This window comes from Falco rusticolus, chromosome 7 (genome assembly GCF_015220075.1).
Source record: "Falco rusticolus isolate bFalRus1 chromosome 7, bFalRus1.pri, whole genome shotgun sequence".
In the NCBI taxonomy this organism is placed as follows: Eukaryota; Metazoa; Chordata; class Aves; order Falconiformes; family Falconidae; genus Falco; species Falco rusticolus.
In genome coordinates, this window is record NC_051193.1 from 16475053 (window position 1) to 16491084 (window position 16032).

Sequence of the window (16032 nt, forward strand, 5' to 3'; positions counted from 1 at the left end):
TGGTCAGAGCTTGGTTCACCTCAACACACATCTCTTTCATTTTGGTTTACTTTTCCAGTTGCTTTAAATCTGATTCCCAAATGATACTGCTGCTGTTATTTCAAATCCCTCTGGCCATATTGCCTGTAATCCATTTACAAGTAATGCCACTACCTGGGGGTTGTCACCTGACACACCATTCCTTATAGCAGCATTAGGCTTCAGACACACCATCATGACAAATGAGTCAAACAGGAAGATTCAGAAAGAAAATGCCACATAAGGCAGGGAGTTGGAAGGGAACAGGAGATCTGCAAGGCTGAGGCCCATATGTGGAGGGATTTCTCGTTTGTCACAGTTTAAGCAGTTTATGTGACATATGCATGATATATGTATGAGCCGACTAAAGATCAGCCTCTGCTTTCGGCTACATTGGTGAAAATCTGGTGGATATTGACAGTTCTTGGACCTGCATTTATGTAAACTAAAAGGAGCATTTGGCCAAAGAATTAATCCGGCACGCTGTTCCCCACAGAACAGTCATGAGCAAATACTGACATGTCCTGAGTTTTGTCACAGATGGAAAAAGACCTTACAAACTCTCAAATCATCTGCTGCAGGAGGCAGAAGAGCCCTGGGAGACCTGTGCTTTTTTAATGCCTGAAATATGTGCATCTTATACAAGCAGTCATCAGCACAAAGCTTTCCTGCTGGAGCTGCTGTAGTGTAAGACCTCATTAAGTATACTAATTTTTTAGCTATCGTTAAGATTGATCTCAGGTACCATGATCATCCCTTTTTCTCCTTTAACACAGCCTTTCTATGCTGTATGAAAACAGAACAGCAAAGCAGGTCTTTCTGCAGAAGTTTAATGACATGAAATTTCAGCTTCAGTCAATTCGATGAGGTTAGAATGTGAAACTGCCTCCTGGGTGCAAGGCAACTATGCAGAGGGAAAAACCCTTTGCAGGAAAATTTGCAAGAGTCCAAAAACCACCATGAATCTGTCTGTCTATAGAGGAGGGTCCATTTCAGGGTTCTGTTACCAATTCCATTAAATACTGAGATGGATATATTGGGTTTTACCTCTCTAACAAGAACAAAGTAATTTAGTTTGTAATATTTTTTCTCATAGTATCTCCATCCATTGATTTAAAGGGTGTTACTGAAGTGCATTCTCCCAGAGTAAAGATAAGCATTCTGCTTCTATGCAATTCAGATTTTTGGATGTCCAAGTCAAAGGACTTCAGTTTCAAAAGCGCTGGGAATTTTGCATTTTCAGATGCAATTAATAGGATCTACTGGTGTGTAGTGCCTGTAGAAAGTGGGCCTAGGATGTCTCAAAATTCCTACTCAAAATAGGAGCCCTCCTGCAGCATGAATGCTTCAGTGAGTCATGCCAGATCAAAGAGCAAGTTAGAAAGTGAAGCAAGGCAGAAACCGGATTGTCTGACTCCTGGTGTCTGGTTCGAGTGATGAGATTATACCGCTCCGCGGAAAGCCGGCCGCCAGATGAGTGACCTATTTTACCAACGCAAGTCACTTCCATTAGCTCAGTAGTTACTGTTCTGTTGGTTTAATTAGTGCCATTTCAAATAAGTGGCCAGCTCTGTGGAAAGGTCAGTACCTTTCTAAACTCTTCCTCTATAAAGATTATGTTGCTAGGGAAACGATACCAGAAAAGTAATCAGTTCACGTTAGACCTCCAAATACAATATGCAGTTGCTTAGCTGCTGGCCCGGCACATCTTGGTTGAGAAGATGACTCACTCCATCCACGTAACTCAGAGCAAACATTGTTCATCTCTGGCCTAGCTACGTATGACAAGTACAAACATGTTTTGAAACAATACCAGCTGTTAAAGACATTCATTCTGAAGGGGGGAAAAAGGGCAATAAATCCTGTTGGAGAAGAACTGGGATTCTCTCTGTGACATATATGTAGGTGCACCAGATGCTCCCCACAAACATGAATAGGCTTGCTTAGTTAATTCCTCTCTGTCACACAGAAAATACAGCTGCTTATGAAATCTTGGGATTCCTGTTGACGTGCCATCCAGCTAGCAAGATAGCTTCACTATTTCTCCTGTAAAATCTAGTCCTTATTAAAAGGCCTGTTATATAAACCTGTCCATATCTTTACTGCCAAAATAAAGCTTTGAAAATGGGATATAGTTGTTATCATATTAGAAGTCTAGCTTTAGTGGTAAAGCTCGGATCATTAGTGGTCAACATTGCCATATAATACTTGATATAACAGATGTAGCTGTTCAGTGCATATGGCTGGAAAACAATGCATATTACCATGTTACTGTAACTGACAAAGTAGCAATAAATATTGTTTATTACTCACATATTGAACTCAAATGAAATTGTTAGCCAAATTGAAAGACTCAGAGAAACTGTAGAATTCCTAATGGGAATTATAGAAGTAACTGAATAATGGAGGAGTATGAATCCTGTTGCCTTCAGTAGCACATGCTGTATGTGGATATGCGTACAACTTTTAAACACTACAATCTATCAACATAACATAAACATTTGGAAATACTATCAGTATGCAAACATTTAAATCTAAAGATGTCTAAGTGGGTTATAAATCCGTTCTGCAGTGGAGTCTTTGTGTTTTCTAATACAAGCTTACTGCAGCAGTGGCTAAATGCAGACACTTAAGCCAGAACATGAAAGGTACTTATGAATCAATGCACTTCCATGTGTGGCATTTTAAACATTTAAATACTCCTATTTATATTAAAATACTATGTTTACATTTAAAATTAAGCCTAATTTAATAGATTTGGCTGGATTAAGGTCTAGAATCAGTGACATTTTTGCATTTGCATGAATTAGCGAAGGAGAATAATCTATTCACTTGTACTTACAAAAGGTTTTTAGGTTCATAGCTGCATCATCCTAAAAACTGTGCCTCTTGCAACAGAGAAGTCCTTATATTTGTGCTGGAATACTGGTATGTACTGATTCAGGATAAAAAATAGTATCTTAAGCTCAGCTGAAACGAATGTTTACAGTCCTTTCAATAAGCTTTGGATCAAGTGATTAGTGAGGCATCAATACCACCACTATAATTCTAGCTTGGTTTTTTTCTTCATGAGTATGTCTGATCCAGCTTGTAACCCAGCTCAGACCTGTTTAGTTTAGGGCATATGCAAGGTTGGAAATCACATTAAAAGGATACGTACCAAATGAAAATAGTTTTCACACAAAAACTCTAATATGATGTAGAACTGACAGGCTGCAATCAGGCAGGGTGCCAACAAAAACTGCTTAGATTTTAATTTTATGTAAATAGGAAAATATAGAGGACTCAGACAGGATTATGCGATTTCTCATCAGATGGCAGGCAAAATTGCTTATGGTAATTTACCATGAAGAGAAGTATGCTTGCTAAAAAACCTAATCTTTAGACTTCAGTGCTGAGTATCTTTTTGGTAGAAAAAGATGCTTCCAGCTGATGGATAAAATGTTAGCCTTACGCAGAAGATATGATCTAAAATATTTACTAGCCCTGTAATACCTATTCTGCCACAGTTACCACATCACATACTGGATATTTTAGCTGTTTATGTAAAGGGTATATTGACAATTCAAAACCAAGTCTCCCAAAAATACCTCACCAACTAGCTGATATCTATCAATTTTTGGTTCCATGTTTAACTCAACCTTTAAAAAAGCTGGTAAAGGGAAAGAAAATTCTACACCATGTCCATAATATGACTGAGGAAAAATGCCAAATTGTATGATGATCTGTATTTGTGAATATCTATGAAGTGTTGTATCACAAGGACTTTTTTTTTTCCACATAAACATACAATGTTTGTATCTGAAAAGTCCAGCTTGATGAAAAGTTGCCTTTAATTTCAAATTAGATGAGTTCAGCTCTGAAATTTGCATAGAAAAACAATTTCTAGACTTCTGGAGCTGTATACATGGCCATGGCTGTCTACTGGTTTTTCAGGTAAATGCTTGACTTCAGTAACTTAAAAAAAATATTTGGTTTAATCAGTTCAATTTACATATTTATTTCACTTATATATATTTTTAAACCTTGTATTAGACTTCTTCTCCAATTAAACCATACAGAATCCAGACAGATAAGTAGTTTGGGATAATATTTTCCCACCAGGATGAAGCACATATTTCATAGTCTTGTATACTTTGTGAAGTTAATTAAACCCTTTCATTGCTTTCATCAGAATAAATCGCTACAGATACTGTTATCTATATTCTGTGACTTCTGTGACTTAAATAATTGGAATATATATGCACACATTTGCTGTCTTTATTAACATTGGCTCTATTTGGTATACACCTATTGTCATGATTTAGTTGATAAGTTTTTTTAGTAAGATTGGTCAAAGTTCCATGTGATTATTTGTCTGTTCTTTTAGTGTTGGCTCTGCATTAATTCCTCATAGGCAAAGATGAAGACTGTTCTTTTAGATTTCTACTTACTATTCAAACTGGTGTTGCAGAGAATATAATTTAGATTGTGCATTATATCCATTGAAGAATAATGGCTTTGCTTTTGTTTTGTCTTGATTTCTAGAAAACTTAGATACAATGATAGCTGAGCAGACAAAGAAGAAGCTTGAGAACCCTTCCACTAAAACGAGAAAAAAGCTACCAGCAGGTACTTATTCTACAGTTTTCTCTCCTGGAATAACACATTTTTTTAAAATCTATTGATTTAAAAGCATGCTAATTGCTGTAGAAGCCAGACTGCTAGCTAAAAATATAGTCCCTCAAGGACCTGTAGTCACAGCTTGGATGTCTAAACACATGACAAGAGAGAAATTTTTACCTAATTGTCCAATCTTTGAGAAGTATATTCACTGTCCTTTTCTTCAGTGGAGTCCAGACATTACACATATACCAGAGGAAGTTGTATCAATGCTTTTTAACACTTCAATAATTAAAAAAACCATTCTTTGTCAAATTTGGATCTAGGGAATGCAAATTTCCTAACATTTTCCTCTGCGCAAAGGAATGTGCTTTTACGAACTACATATTATTGCATTGTAGTCACCTGTATTCAGCTAATGTTTGTAAGACCAGAAACAGTTATTCATGTTTCCAGAGGTCTAGGGTAGAGGTGACCTGTAGAAGACACTTTGAGCCAGATTCCCATGAGGTTCTTCCTCAGTCATCAGTTAAAATGTTTTACTTTGTAAAGATCGTATTGATATGATTTAGAAATGCTTTTAGTACGTTTGATACAAAATTGCTCTTATTGTTATTTCTTTAGACAAGAATAGTGAAGAAGCAGACAGTACAAAGGAAGAAGCAGCTAAAATGGAAAAGGAATATGAAATTTCAAAGGATTCTACAAAAAATGAAGAACAAAATGCAGCAGGAAACAGTGAAGAGCCCGGAGGTGCGAAATAGTGATCGCTTTTCTACATATGTACACTCCAAGTGATTGAAATCTTTTCTTATCTTTGGTATTGTTTTTCCATTGTGTTAGCTTAAGTATCTTCAGTTTATAATTACTGATAGCCAGCACACAACAGCTTGATTCGGAAGTGTACTTATCTGCTTGCTTTTAAATATAGGAAACTATATTCCTTGCTGAGTAAGACCATAGTCTTTCACAGAATTTGTAGCCCATTTTGAGAGCAATATGACATGCATTTTGACACAGTAGTGCAGAGAGATTTTGCTTGTCTGCATCAGTGGCTTTTCCATGAAATCAGATCATCGCGACATTCAATCTTCTGAGTGAGCCCATTGATTTCTCTAGCTTGTGTTAGAACAAGCTGGTACTGAGAAGTTCTGCCAAGTGACACAATTAGCATTACTCACTGCCAGAGGTTAAGCAGTTCACCTGTTTTACATTATTATAGTAAGTTTGTGTCTCACAAAGCAAACTTAGCACAGTAGTATTTTTATTATCCTAGTTGCCTCAGCATGACACATAATGCCACATGCCATGTTACGTTAGACTGTACTAGCTGAAGTTACTCTTGTCCCTGCAGTGCAAATCAGCTGCTATATCTCAAAACTAATCTGCAGGGAATGGTGTGCCTCCTTACAGTGCTGAACTTTTGAAGGGGGATGTTTATTGGTGCAGAAACCTTTCAGTGAGTTCTTATTGCTCAGGATCCAGCATAGGCATCTATGTTTTGTAGTCGGTTAAAAAAAAAAAAAAAAGCTCAATAGCTTTTTAGAAATTTAGATTGGTTCAGTATTTAGTTCTTTGTCTATTATTATGCAATACCCTTTGCTCTTTCACAGAGTAACTTACTATAAAGCTGACTCTACTCCCAGCTCAAAAATTACCATATATCTAATACTGTATCCACTTACTAATGGGGCCAGACATGCATAGTTGGCAGTAGTAGCCTTCTACATGGTAATCACACTAGGTGGTTTTTTTCCTGACAAATGTAAGAACATTACATCAATAAAGCTCCAGCCAAGTTAAGAATTCAAAATCCATTAGCTGGAATATTTCCTTAGGGGCCTTGTTAGGTAATCCTTGAACTAATTCTGTCCTGTGTGCTTTCTGGTCCAAAAATAGCCATCACTTTGAAAATTCAGCCATAACAAGGAGTTATCATCTAATTTTAATACATTCATTTTCTCAGTAAATACAAGTAGCTGTATTTCAACTTGTCTTTTGAAAATATCATGATCTTAGATTTGCTGTATGCTGTTAGCACTACTGTATGGAGGAGTTTTCTGACACTTTGTATATAAGCAGATACTCAAAGCTCTCGGTCTTATTTAAGTCAGCCCTTGCTGTCTTAACAGCTTCATCTTTGTGGAACAATTATTATGATCAAAAAGCTACAGGTTGCCTTTAATCCACATATGCAGCATCTGTGGACACCACCAAAAGGTTATATGTAAAGATCAAAAAAGCCATGCTTTTAAGTTTGTGGATCGCTGATCTTGCACAGACAAAACCTGCTAGCCATCTCTGGGAGTTTTGTCTGACTAAGGTTGACAGGACTCAGCTTTTAAACAGAAACTAAGAATAGTTTTAATCTGCCTTTGCTGTGACCAACTTCACCCAGTTAAGCAAGCTGCATCAATCACTGATGGAAATGCCTGATTTCTCTCTCATCCTTTCCTCTAGGGAAAGCTGAGGCATATTTGGAAGCAATCAGGAAGAATATAGAATGGCTAAAAAAACACAACAAAGGTAACAAAGAAGGTATGCAGTAAAAAGCCTTGACATTGGGGTGGGCAATATACATTACAAAGCATGCAATTTCAATTGTGTTGTATAACTTAGCATTATAAGTTAAATAATAGTAATGTGAAACTGTACTTGTCTAGATTATAGTGATAATTACTGGTGTTAGAGTTAAATAATACAGGTCATGTAAAAGTTATATCATTGAAGGAAAATAGTAAACTAAGACAAATTCATGTAAACTGGCTCGAACAGCCATGGGCCACGAAACACACAGTGACTAACCAGCTACAAGTTAGTCATGCGCTGTCCAGATAGTCATGCCTGTCACCGGGTAACAGTATGTCAGTTTTGTCTAGTGCTTCATTTCTTAATTCAACATGTCTTTTAATTATGATATTGTACATGAGGTAAAGGTATTTAAAATGTCTGGGTGTGTCTAAAGAAGCTCAGTGCATCTGGCTAGCACTGTGCATGCCATCCCAAATAGCAGTGAGGTTTGTTTCATAACCATAAATAGTTAAGATACAAACTTATGTCACTAGCACTGTGATATACTGGATTACAGCCCAAATCAACTCTAATGACTTGTAGCTCTCACACGCAAAGCTGTGTAGAAGGGGAGCAGTGACTGAAGCAGCTGCACAGGGTATGCTCCCCAGCTGCCCCACCATTTGACTCTTCCCCAGAGGCAGGGCTGTGTGAGAGCTGGAGGGAGGGAGCTAACAGCAGCAGGATTTCTAGCGTATTTTTCACAGATCTTTATTTATCCACACCATTTTTTGCCCTCAAGATCTTACGTAAAACCAGCCTCTTATCCCTCCTCTCTGCCATTGTGCCTTCTGCCATCACCCACTCTGTAAATGAAGGCTCCTAGCCAAGGGATCCATCCCTGGTGTATGACTGGCGCCTGGTGGGAAGGATCCTTCTTGCACCAGCCAAGCAGAGGGAGATCTGAGATGAGATTAGCCCTGGGTAACCCAGCCACCCTCTGTATGAGTTGAATTGCGTATGAATTGCATTTCAGAGATTATGGAAGCATGCCTACAGCCCAAAACATTCATTTTCCTATACAGAAACTCCATAGTAGGAAGGACTTTTAAAACAATTTTTTCCATCTCTAAAATAATTTCCGCACAATGGCAATGATGGCAGTTAGCAGCAGGTGTACATATTTGCTCAAGTATTCCTGCCAGTTCTAATAAATGTTTCTGTTTATCAACATACTCATTATAGTAATTAGATCTCAGTCATGTGTGATTAATTCTCCATATCACACATACTGACTGGGCAGCCCCTTACTCCTCTTCACAGTAGCCTTTCCTCTGCACTGCTGCAGTCTGAAAATGGCTGTGATTGCAGAACAATAGCATTTTATCTGTCTGTGAATGTATTAAGATACACACTTTCTGTATAGATGGATTTTCATTTGCACTAAAATACCTTTATTGTCCTCTGGCAATGGAAATGGGCCTTAAAAGTGAGAGTAAGTTAAGACAGAATTGCAATAGTGTTCTTACCCTTCCAATACATTTGTTATTGTGCCTTTCCATAGTTTGTTGGTTTGGGGTTTTTTGGGGGTGTGTGTGTGGTTTGGTTTTTTTTTTGTAGAATACTAATTCAGTTCTCCAGGGATGACGTTAAAGGAAGTGCAGTCAGGGTAAGCTTATCTAAGCGTGAATGCATTGCACTGTGTTTCCTCATACAAGATTAGGGGGTATTGATGTGCTCATCAATCATTTCTCCACTTCCAGCTAGCACCTGGGAGCTAGCGGAAAAGTGGTTCGCAAAGCAATTTGCGTATTAAGATGGCCAGTCTTTTCCACCCCTGTTCATGGATTGGTTTACTCACTGAATATACTTGAAGAGGTTTAGGTTTCTTCAGGGAAATGTCTGTAGATCCTTATCTTTGTATGAATTTCAGTAGAAATTATTATTTATTCAGTAACTAATTACCCTAGAAATATTAGTTTGCATTTTCCCAGTTTAAAAATATCAATTGCCTATTAAGGAGGCAGGTAAACCTGAGCAATCTGGATGATTTAAAGAAACGTGTCAAAAGCTTAGATTTTGTGATTGACTTTTGTATCCAAAGGTTGGTTTTCATATATACAATCTGTAGATTCTGAGGGCCTATCCTTAGTATCTCCCAGACCTGGCTTGATCTTTGAAACCAATGCTTTTTAAGACCAGCTCCTCTCCTGTGTCAATTAGCATCACTCCCACCATCAGACCTCAGCTGCTGGGTGTTCTATTGCAGTTAGTCTCCAAAGAACATAACAGTGAGTCATTTGACTAATACATGCAAATAGCATGTTCGGATTTTTCACAAAATCCTTAGGTAGCTTATAGTTTCATAACACTAACAGTAGCCATTTAGGAATTAAAGTAAATTCTATAATTAATTGCAATGGCAAATAGCTTGATTTGAATATGCAAATAAGCCCCCACTTAATTTACTGTAGCAGTTTCACAGCTCAATGTAATGCTGCAGCTGTTGTGGTGAATATAAACCGAAGATGATTTTTCTAATTACTTGTCCAAATTAATAGGTTGTAAATAAGTATTGGAAATTAACAGTTATCAATTTCTAGGAAAAAAACCCCAACAAATTAGATTGCTATGAGATATACAAATTAGCCAGAATGGGATAATGTCTTAATGGTTGTAATCTCATACAGAATGTTTAGTAATTAAACCTTCACATCTCCACATAATGATCTTAGAGTTGTAAATACTATTCTAGAAGAAAAATAAACCCAGGAATTTTGATGTGAATAACATGGATATTATATTAATTTAGTATTTGTTCTTCTGTTCATTTCCATTCCTTGGTATCTTTGACTGGAAACTCTCATTCTGTCAACATGAATGGAAATCTCACAACCTTATTAAATTGCTAGGTACTCTTTGTCCCTATTGCTCGGGCAGGACGGAGAAACAAACAGGTTTACATTCTTTTAAGTAACGCTGGTAACGGACCAGCCATGAAATCCTGGCCTCAGTACAGCAAATGCCAAAATTCCTATTAACTCAGATAAGGAGAGGACACCTCCGCAGGAGTGGGGAGTTTTGAATATCAATTTTCTGTATTACTCATTTGAAATTGCCTTGTACTGTTACAAAAATTACGGCAAGCATTAATTTGCTTCTTAATGGCTTTCTATTTCTATCCAGTTTTGGTCACTCAGCCATAAAAGGACAGAAAGGCATTATTGTCTGTTTTGTTAAGGAGGTCCTTCCACTTATTGCTGTATGATGGTATACATTGGACTACATTACAAAATGAGTATTTATACCTTCTGAAGGTTCTGTCTGTGGAGTAAGAACATGTATACAGAAAAAATTCAGGATGTTATCTGTTTTTGTGAAAGATACTAATTTAACTTAACTTAGTATGAACCCTTAAGACATTGATGTTTTCCAGACTACTAACTTTTGATTCTAACAAATTAGGCTTTACATTTTATGCAGTAAATTATGTAACTGAAATGTGCATTGCGTTAATGTGTGGACATAGTGGATCTGTTGCCAGAGTTATGTAACAGTAGGTTACCTTTTTCTGTTATTTGAAAGATTGCTCTACAGTAGAATTTTTTTCATGGAAAATAGTGATATTTTCCAGCATAGGAAAAGTCTATTTAATGCATATGGTGTGAATCACGACACATAGATGCACCCATCTATCAGAAAAGGAGGAAGGATCTTTCAGCACTGTATTGCAGATTGATATACAAAGACTGTCAAAGACAACTATGACACTAACACTATCATAAAGACTACTCACTGCAGTATTTTTCATGTCAGATGTTATGTTCTGTATCAAGGTAAATAAATGTATTGTTTTAATGTATTTTCAGGAAGCTGCTTTCTTGAATTTTCACTATAGGTGTTTATAGCAAGTGAGATTTTTACTGGGATTTCAATAGGAAACACTTAATTCAATACTTACTTTTGAATCCACGACAGTTGTGAAAATAACAGGGCTTTAACAACAGCTTTTGCCATGCAGACTAGGATGTCAAATCTCTGGACCAGAACATATTCTTACTTTAGCATTTGCCAGCAATCAATCAAAAGCAAGAGATGATTATTCCTCTTGAATACTAAAAGCACCATGATGCATGAAAAGACTTTGTGCAGGTGTTGGGTTTTGTAAAATTTTCTTTCACAAGTTGCACTTGTAGTGAATTCTCTTCATGTTGGGTGAAGTGCATTTGTTGGATAAATTTTACAATGACATTGTTTCTTAGGTGAAGCAGTATAATGCCAATGACTCATTGTGCAAATGAATTCTTATTTTTCAGACTATGATCTTTCAAAGCTGAGAGATTTCATTGATCAGCAAGCTGATGCTTATGTGGACAAGGGCATCCTGGACAAGGAAGAGGCAGATGTAATTAAACGCATATATGGCAGCCTGTAAAAAGCTAGTGGCTGCCAAAGATGTAGAAAACTAGTATAGTTTCCCCCACTTCTGGCTCAATGACTAATGACCTGTTAATTTGAAGATATCATTAGAAGTGCTCTGTTTACATTGTACTGACAACTTTCTAGACAGAAATGAAGAGCTATAGTGCTCCGTACACTGACTACATACTGTATTTTCCTACACTCACAAATCAATCCTAAACGCCAAATTCTGACACTGAATCTCTATTTGATAGGATAAACAGTTATGTAAAGTTCTCTTTGATTTACTTTTTGTGTTTGGTTTACTTTTGTAGATAAACCAGTTGTTTCTGATGGAAAGTTCTTTTAATGCTACATCTTCTTGCTCTCACTCCACTAGCTTTCTATAGATGCAACTATGTAAAGGGCATTATTAGAAAATAGTTCATAGTTCTCTAAATAAAGTATTTGAAAATAATTTACCTATCAAAGTTTTTATTAATCTTAATATGATTTTATATCCAGAAATCTTGTTTTTAAATCCTAATACTTTCTTTTTTCTTGACCCTTTTTCATTTCTTTATGTAGCATTCTATAACTTGGACTATAGTGTCCTTAGCTATCTGATAAATCTTTGACACTACAACTGCCTTTCATATTGCAGAGCTGTATTCTCCCTGTTGTTGTTTCATTCAGCATGTATAAACATTCTTTGGTGCACCATTTGATGATTGCGCATGCATAATTAGTTGAATTTCTGATGTGATAACAAGTGTAAATAGCCATTACTTTCTTTAAAAAAAAAGGGGGGGGGGGGGAGGAATTAAAGTAATTTTGCATGGGAAGGGGAGTTTGCAACTAGAGGTGTTTTTAGGAATATTGGCCCCACTTTCCAGAAAGACCTAACTTAACCTATTATATCGCAGAATTTCTGAATATCAAGGCTGTGGTCTATTTACTGCCTTCTGATTTGTGTTGAGCAGTATTACATTGGAAAACTTTATTTTTTTTTTCATATATATGCTATCATTAGCCAGTAATTTTATACTTCCCAACAATGAAATGGGAAAACAAAAATGTCACCCTCATTCTTTTTCCTTAACTTACATAGTTTTTAAAGAAAGAATGGTTTATGAGATCTTTTATATTTAAGTGAATGGATAATTTTGTGTGTGAAGAACTCATGAAGCAAGATCAAAGGTAAAAAAGTTTTTAGAAAAGTAAATTTTAAACTGAATTCCAGAAGATGTAAATCCTGAGACTTACCCCTGCAGCAGTCATTTGTCTAAATGAACTCCAGGAAAGACCCGTTCTCTTTACTTACAGATTCTTCATGTATACTTGAGGTTATCCCTCCTCTGCTTTTCTAAAAAAAAACCCTCTTGATACTTCTGAGATTGATACAGTCAAAAAATGTTAGCTGATGCAGAGGTTGGTGCCTGCCAATGAAGGAAGATGCTGACTTACACCACTGCCTGCACAGCACAAAGTTCTGTAAATGCTGAATCATTTCCTTAAGGCATTTCTTTCCTCATTTTCTCATCACAGTTGGAGATTGCAGAGGAGATTTGAGCAATGTTTCTCAGCCAACTGAAGTAAACTTTGGAATCTCCCCAAAACAGAAATTATCAACTGAACGTTATCAACAACATTATTGGTAACAAATATTAAATGACTATGATAGCAATGAGGTGTAACAGCATATCTGTTTGAAAACGGAATGATTCATTGAAGCCAATGAATGCTTTCTAGCATCAAAAAGGATGTTGCTGCCCACTCATACACATCCTGATATGGATCACTGAATTGCAGGATCAGTCACTAATGGTGATTTTTTTTGTTTTTAAGGTAAAAACTCTTTCTAGAAATGTAGCCAATGTAACCTTCCTGTTTGAAAAACAGTCCCATAGAAACACTAGAGAAAATCATTAAGAAACCAGAATTTCTGTTATTTTGAATCAGTGTATTTGTTCTCATCTAAACCCTCTAATTTTTTTAATTAGTATTTGTCAGTGTTCCCAAAGATCACGATTTCTTCTTGTCCCTATAGATCAGTTTGTTTCCTACAACAGCTTGTGACTTACTTTCTTATGTGACTATCACACTGGAAAAGTGGACTGCTTCCCAAATTTCGATTTATGAAAGAAATTGGTAGAAAGGTAGCTAACCATAGACCTTTACAGCTGGGGAAGTGGTAGTGATCTAGGATCTGCACTTAAAAAAACAAAAAGGACAAACTTTTCTTCCCCAATGGCTACTTAAAAAAAAAAACAAAACCAAAAACTTTCTTCTCCTGTCAATATAATAAGTAGTATAATAGTATTTGTAATTTTCATTGGAAGTTAGGTTCTTACTTTGGCCTCTCAGGAGTCTGGTACTAATGGAAAGATGTCATCATCTAGCAACCTGTGATTATGAACAGTATGTGTCCACAGAAAGGCTGGTGCAGTATTTTTTAACCTCTGTTTTGCAAATCTTATGACCTCAACAAAGCATAGATTACATAATTTCGGGGGGGAAAAGTCCAAACAATGGGTATGACCTGATTATAGGTCAGAGTATGCACGTTCTTGGACCTGTTCTGTACTTACCCTGCTGCTGTGCATCACTTGGGGTACATACACAGACAAATTCAACCAACCTGATGACTAGCTGAGAACAGAGCAAGCATGAGCAATCTCAGCTACGGTTCTTTAAACCAGATTCACTTCCCATCCCGCCCAAGCCCATTAAATTCGTTGTTTGAATGCCTCAAATACTGGTTTCATTGCTGGTACACCAAATGAACATCTATCAGTATATCACACCTTTCAGAACTAGACAGTAAAAACACAGCCAGCCTGATGAATCACCCTGCATTTCTAAAAGGCTATGACTTACACTAAATAAAATCAAACCGAGTGACGCAAGTTCCAGCCTGCACTACAGATCAGTCCTTATTTTGAAGGGAACACTTGGAGCACATTAGCAGTGGACATCTGCTGCTAGTGTGTTAAGTACACAGTTAGTAAATCATATTCTGTCAGTGTTTTCCTGGTGAGAAAGGTATATTCAAGACCTGCACATCTCTGGTTCTAAATTGAAAAAAACCCAGTTTCTGTGTTGTTTGTACCTCTGCTGGATCCTTCAGAAATCCTCAGTCCCTAAATTATCACTGAAAATGTAACAAGTACAATGTATCTGGTATTCACCTTTTGAGCTTTTCTATTAGACTATTCTGATACTGTACTTTATTAAACACTTTACCACAAGCTACAACAGTGTGCTGGTTTTGTCTGGGACAGAGTTAATTTTCTTCATAGTAGCTGGTACGGGGCTATTTTCTGGATTTGTGCTAGGAACAGCGTTGATAACAGAGGGATGTTGCAGTTCCTGCTGAGCAGTGCCGACACAGAGCCAAGGCCTTTCTGCCTCTCACACCCCCACCAGCGAGCAGCCTGGGGGGCACAAGAAGCTGGGAGGGGACACAGCCGGGACAGCTGACCCCAGCTGAGCCAAGGGGTGTTCCAGGCCATGGAACATCATGCTCAGCACATAAAGCTGGGGGAAGGAGAAGGAAGGGGGGGACGTTTGGGGTGATGGCATTTGTCTTCCAAAGTAACTGTTATGCATGAGGAGCCCTGCTGTCCTGGGGATGGCTGAACACCCGCCTGCCGCTGGGAAGCGTTGAATGAATTCCTTGTTTTGCTTTGCTTGCATGTGCAGCTTTTGCTTTACCTATTAAACTGCCTTTATCTCAACCCACAAGTTTTCTCACTTTTACTCTTCTGATTCTCTTCCCCATCCCACTGGCAGGGAGTGAGCAAGCGGCTGAGTTGCTGGCTGGAGTTAAACCACAAGTAATACAAGGCTGCTTTTGTGTGTTAAAGAGAATGCATCTTCTCTATGCACTACCCAGCTTTTTTGAGGACATCCTGAACCACAGAACATTTAAGAGTTCATCGACATGTCCCTCTGAGAATGTTAGATGCAACTACAGCACCTGAAGGCTGAGTTAGCTGGATTTACAGGGGTTTAGTAGCCTCCAGACACATTACAACTGAGTCCCAAATGAAAACTATTTATCAGTTTATCCCACATATTTAATTTTAAAAGGTCCTAGTCAAAGCCTGCCCAGGTTTTGACTTTTCAGGCTTTGACTGAAGACATACGTAAAGACAAAACTACAAACATGCAGGTTGCCCACTACCAAATAGCTGCAAAACATGGAATTTTACCTGCACTGTGTGTTTCACTTCTGCCTGAAATTGCCCTAGTCCAGCCTTAAACCACACCTTGTAGGACTGGTAGAAATATATAAACAATGAAGTTACAATGTAGGAAGAATAAAGGCAGGGAAGCAAAACATCCAGGATAATGTATAAAAAGATATAAAACATACAGGAAAAAAATGTCATTTTATTGAGTAATAATATGACAACAGGGATTAAGATACTAAAACATTAGTTATTTTAGAGTCCTAAGATTCCTTTTTTACAGGGTAGGAGAACTCCATCTTGA

General features: G+C 37.3%; 1 protein-coding gene across 3 annotated transcripts in view; it reads left to right on the forward strand.

Moving 5' to 3' along the window:
- Nucleotides 1-14785, forward strand: part of SCG3 (secretogranin III) — a 29248-nt gene extending 14463 nt beyond the window's left edge. For 2 of the 3 annotated variants that reach the window (XM_037395593.1, XM_037395591.1), the window contains 4 exons: nt 4546-4629; nt 5245-5373; nt 7081-7158; nt 11448-14785. In XM_037395593.1, the coding sequence (XP_037251490.1) occupies nt 4546-4629; nt 5245-5373; nt 7081-7158; nt 11448-11566 (410 nt within the window). In that variant the 3' untranslated portion in view covers nt 11567-14785. The remainder of the gene's footprint in view (nt 1-4545; nt 4630-5244; nt 5374-7080; nt 7159-11447) is intronic. The other variant, XM_037395592.1, reaches the window with a different exon arrangement.
- The last annotated feature ends 1247 nt before the right edge of the window (nt 14786-16032 follow it).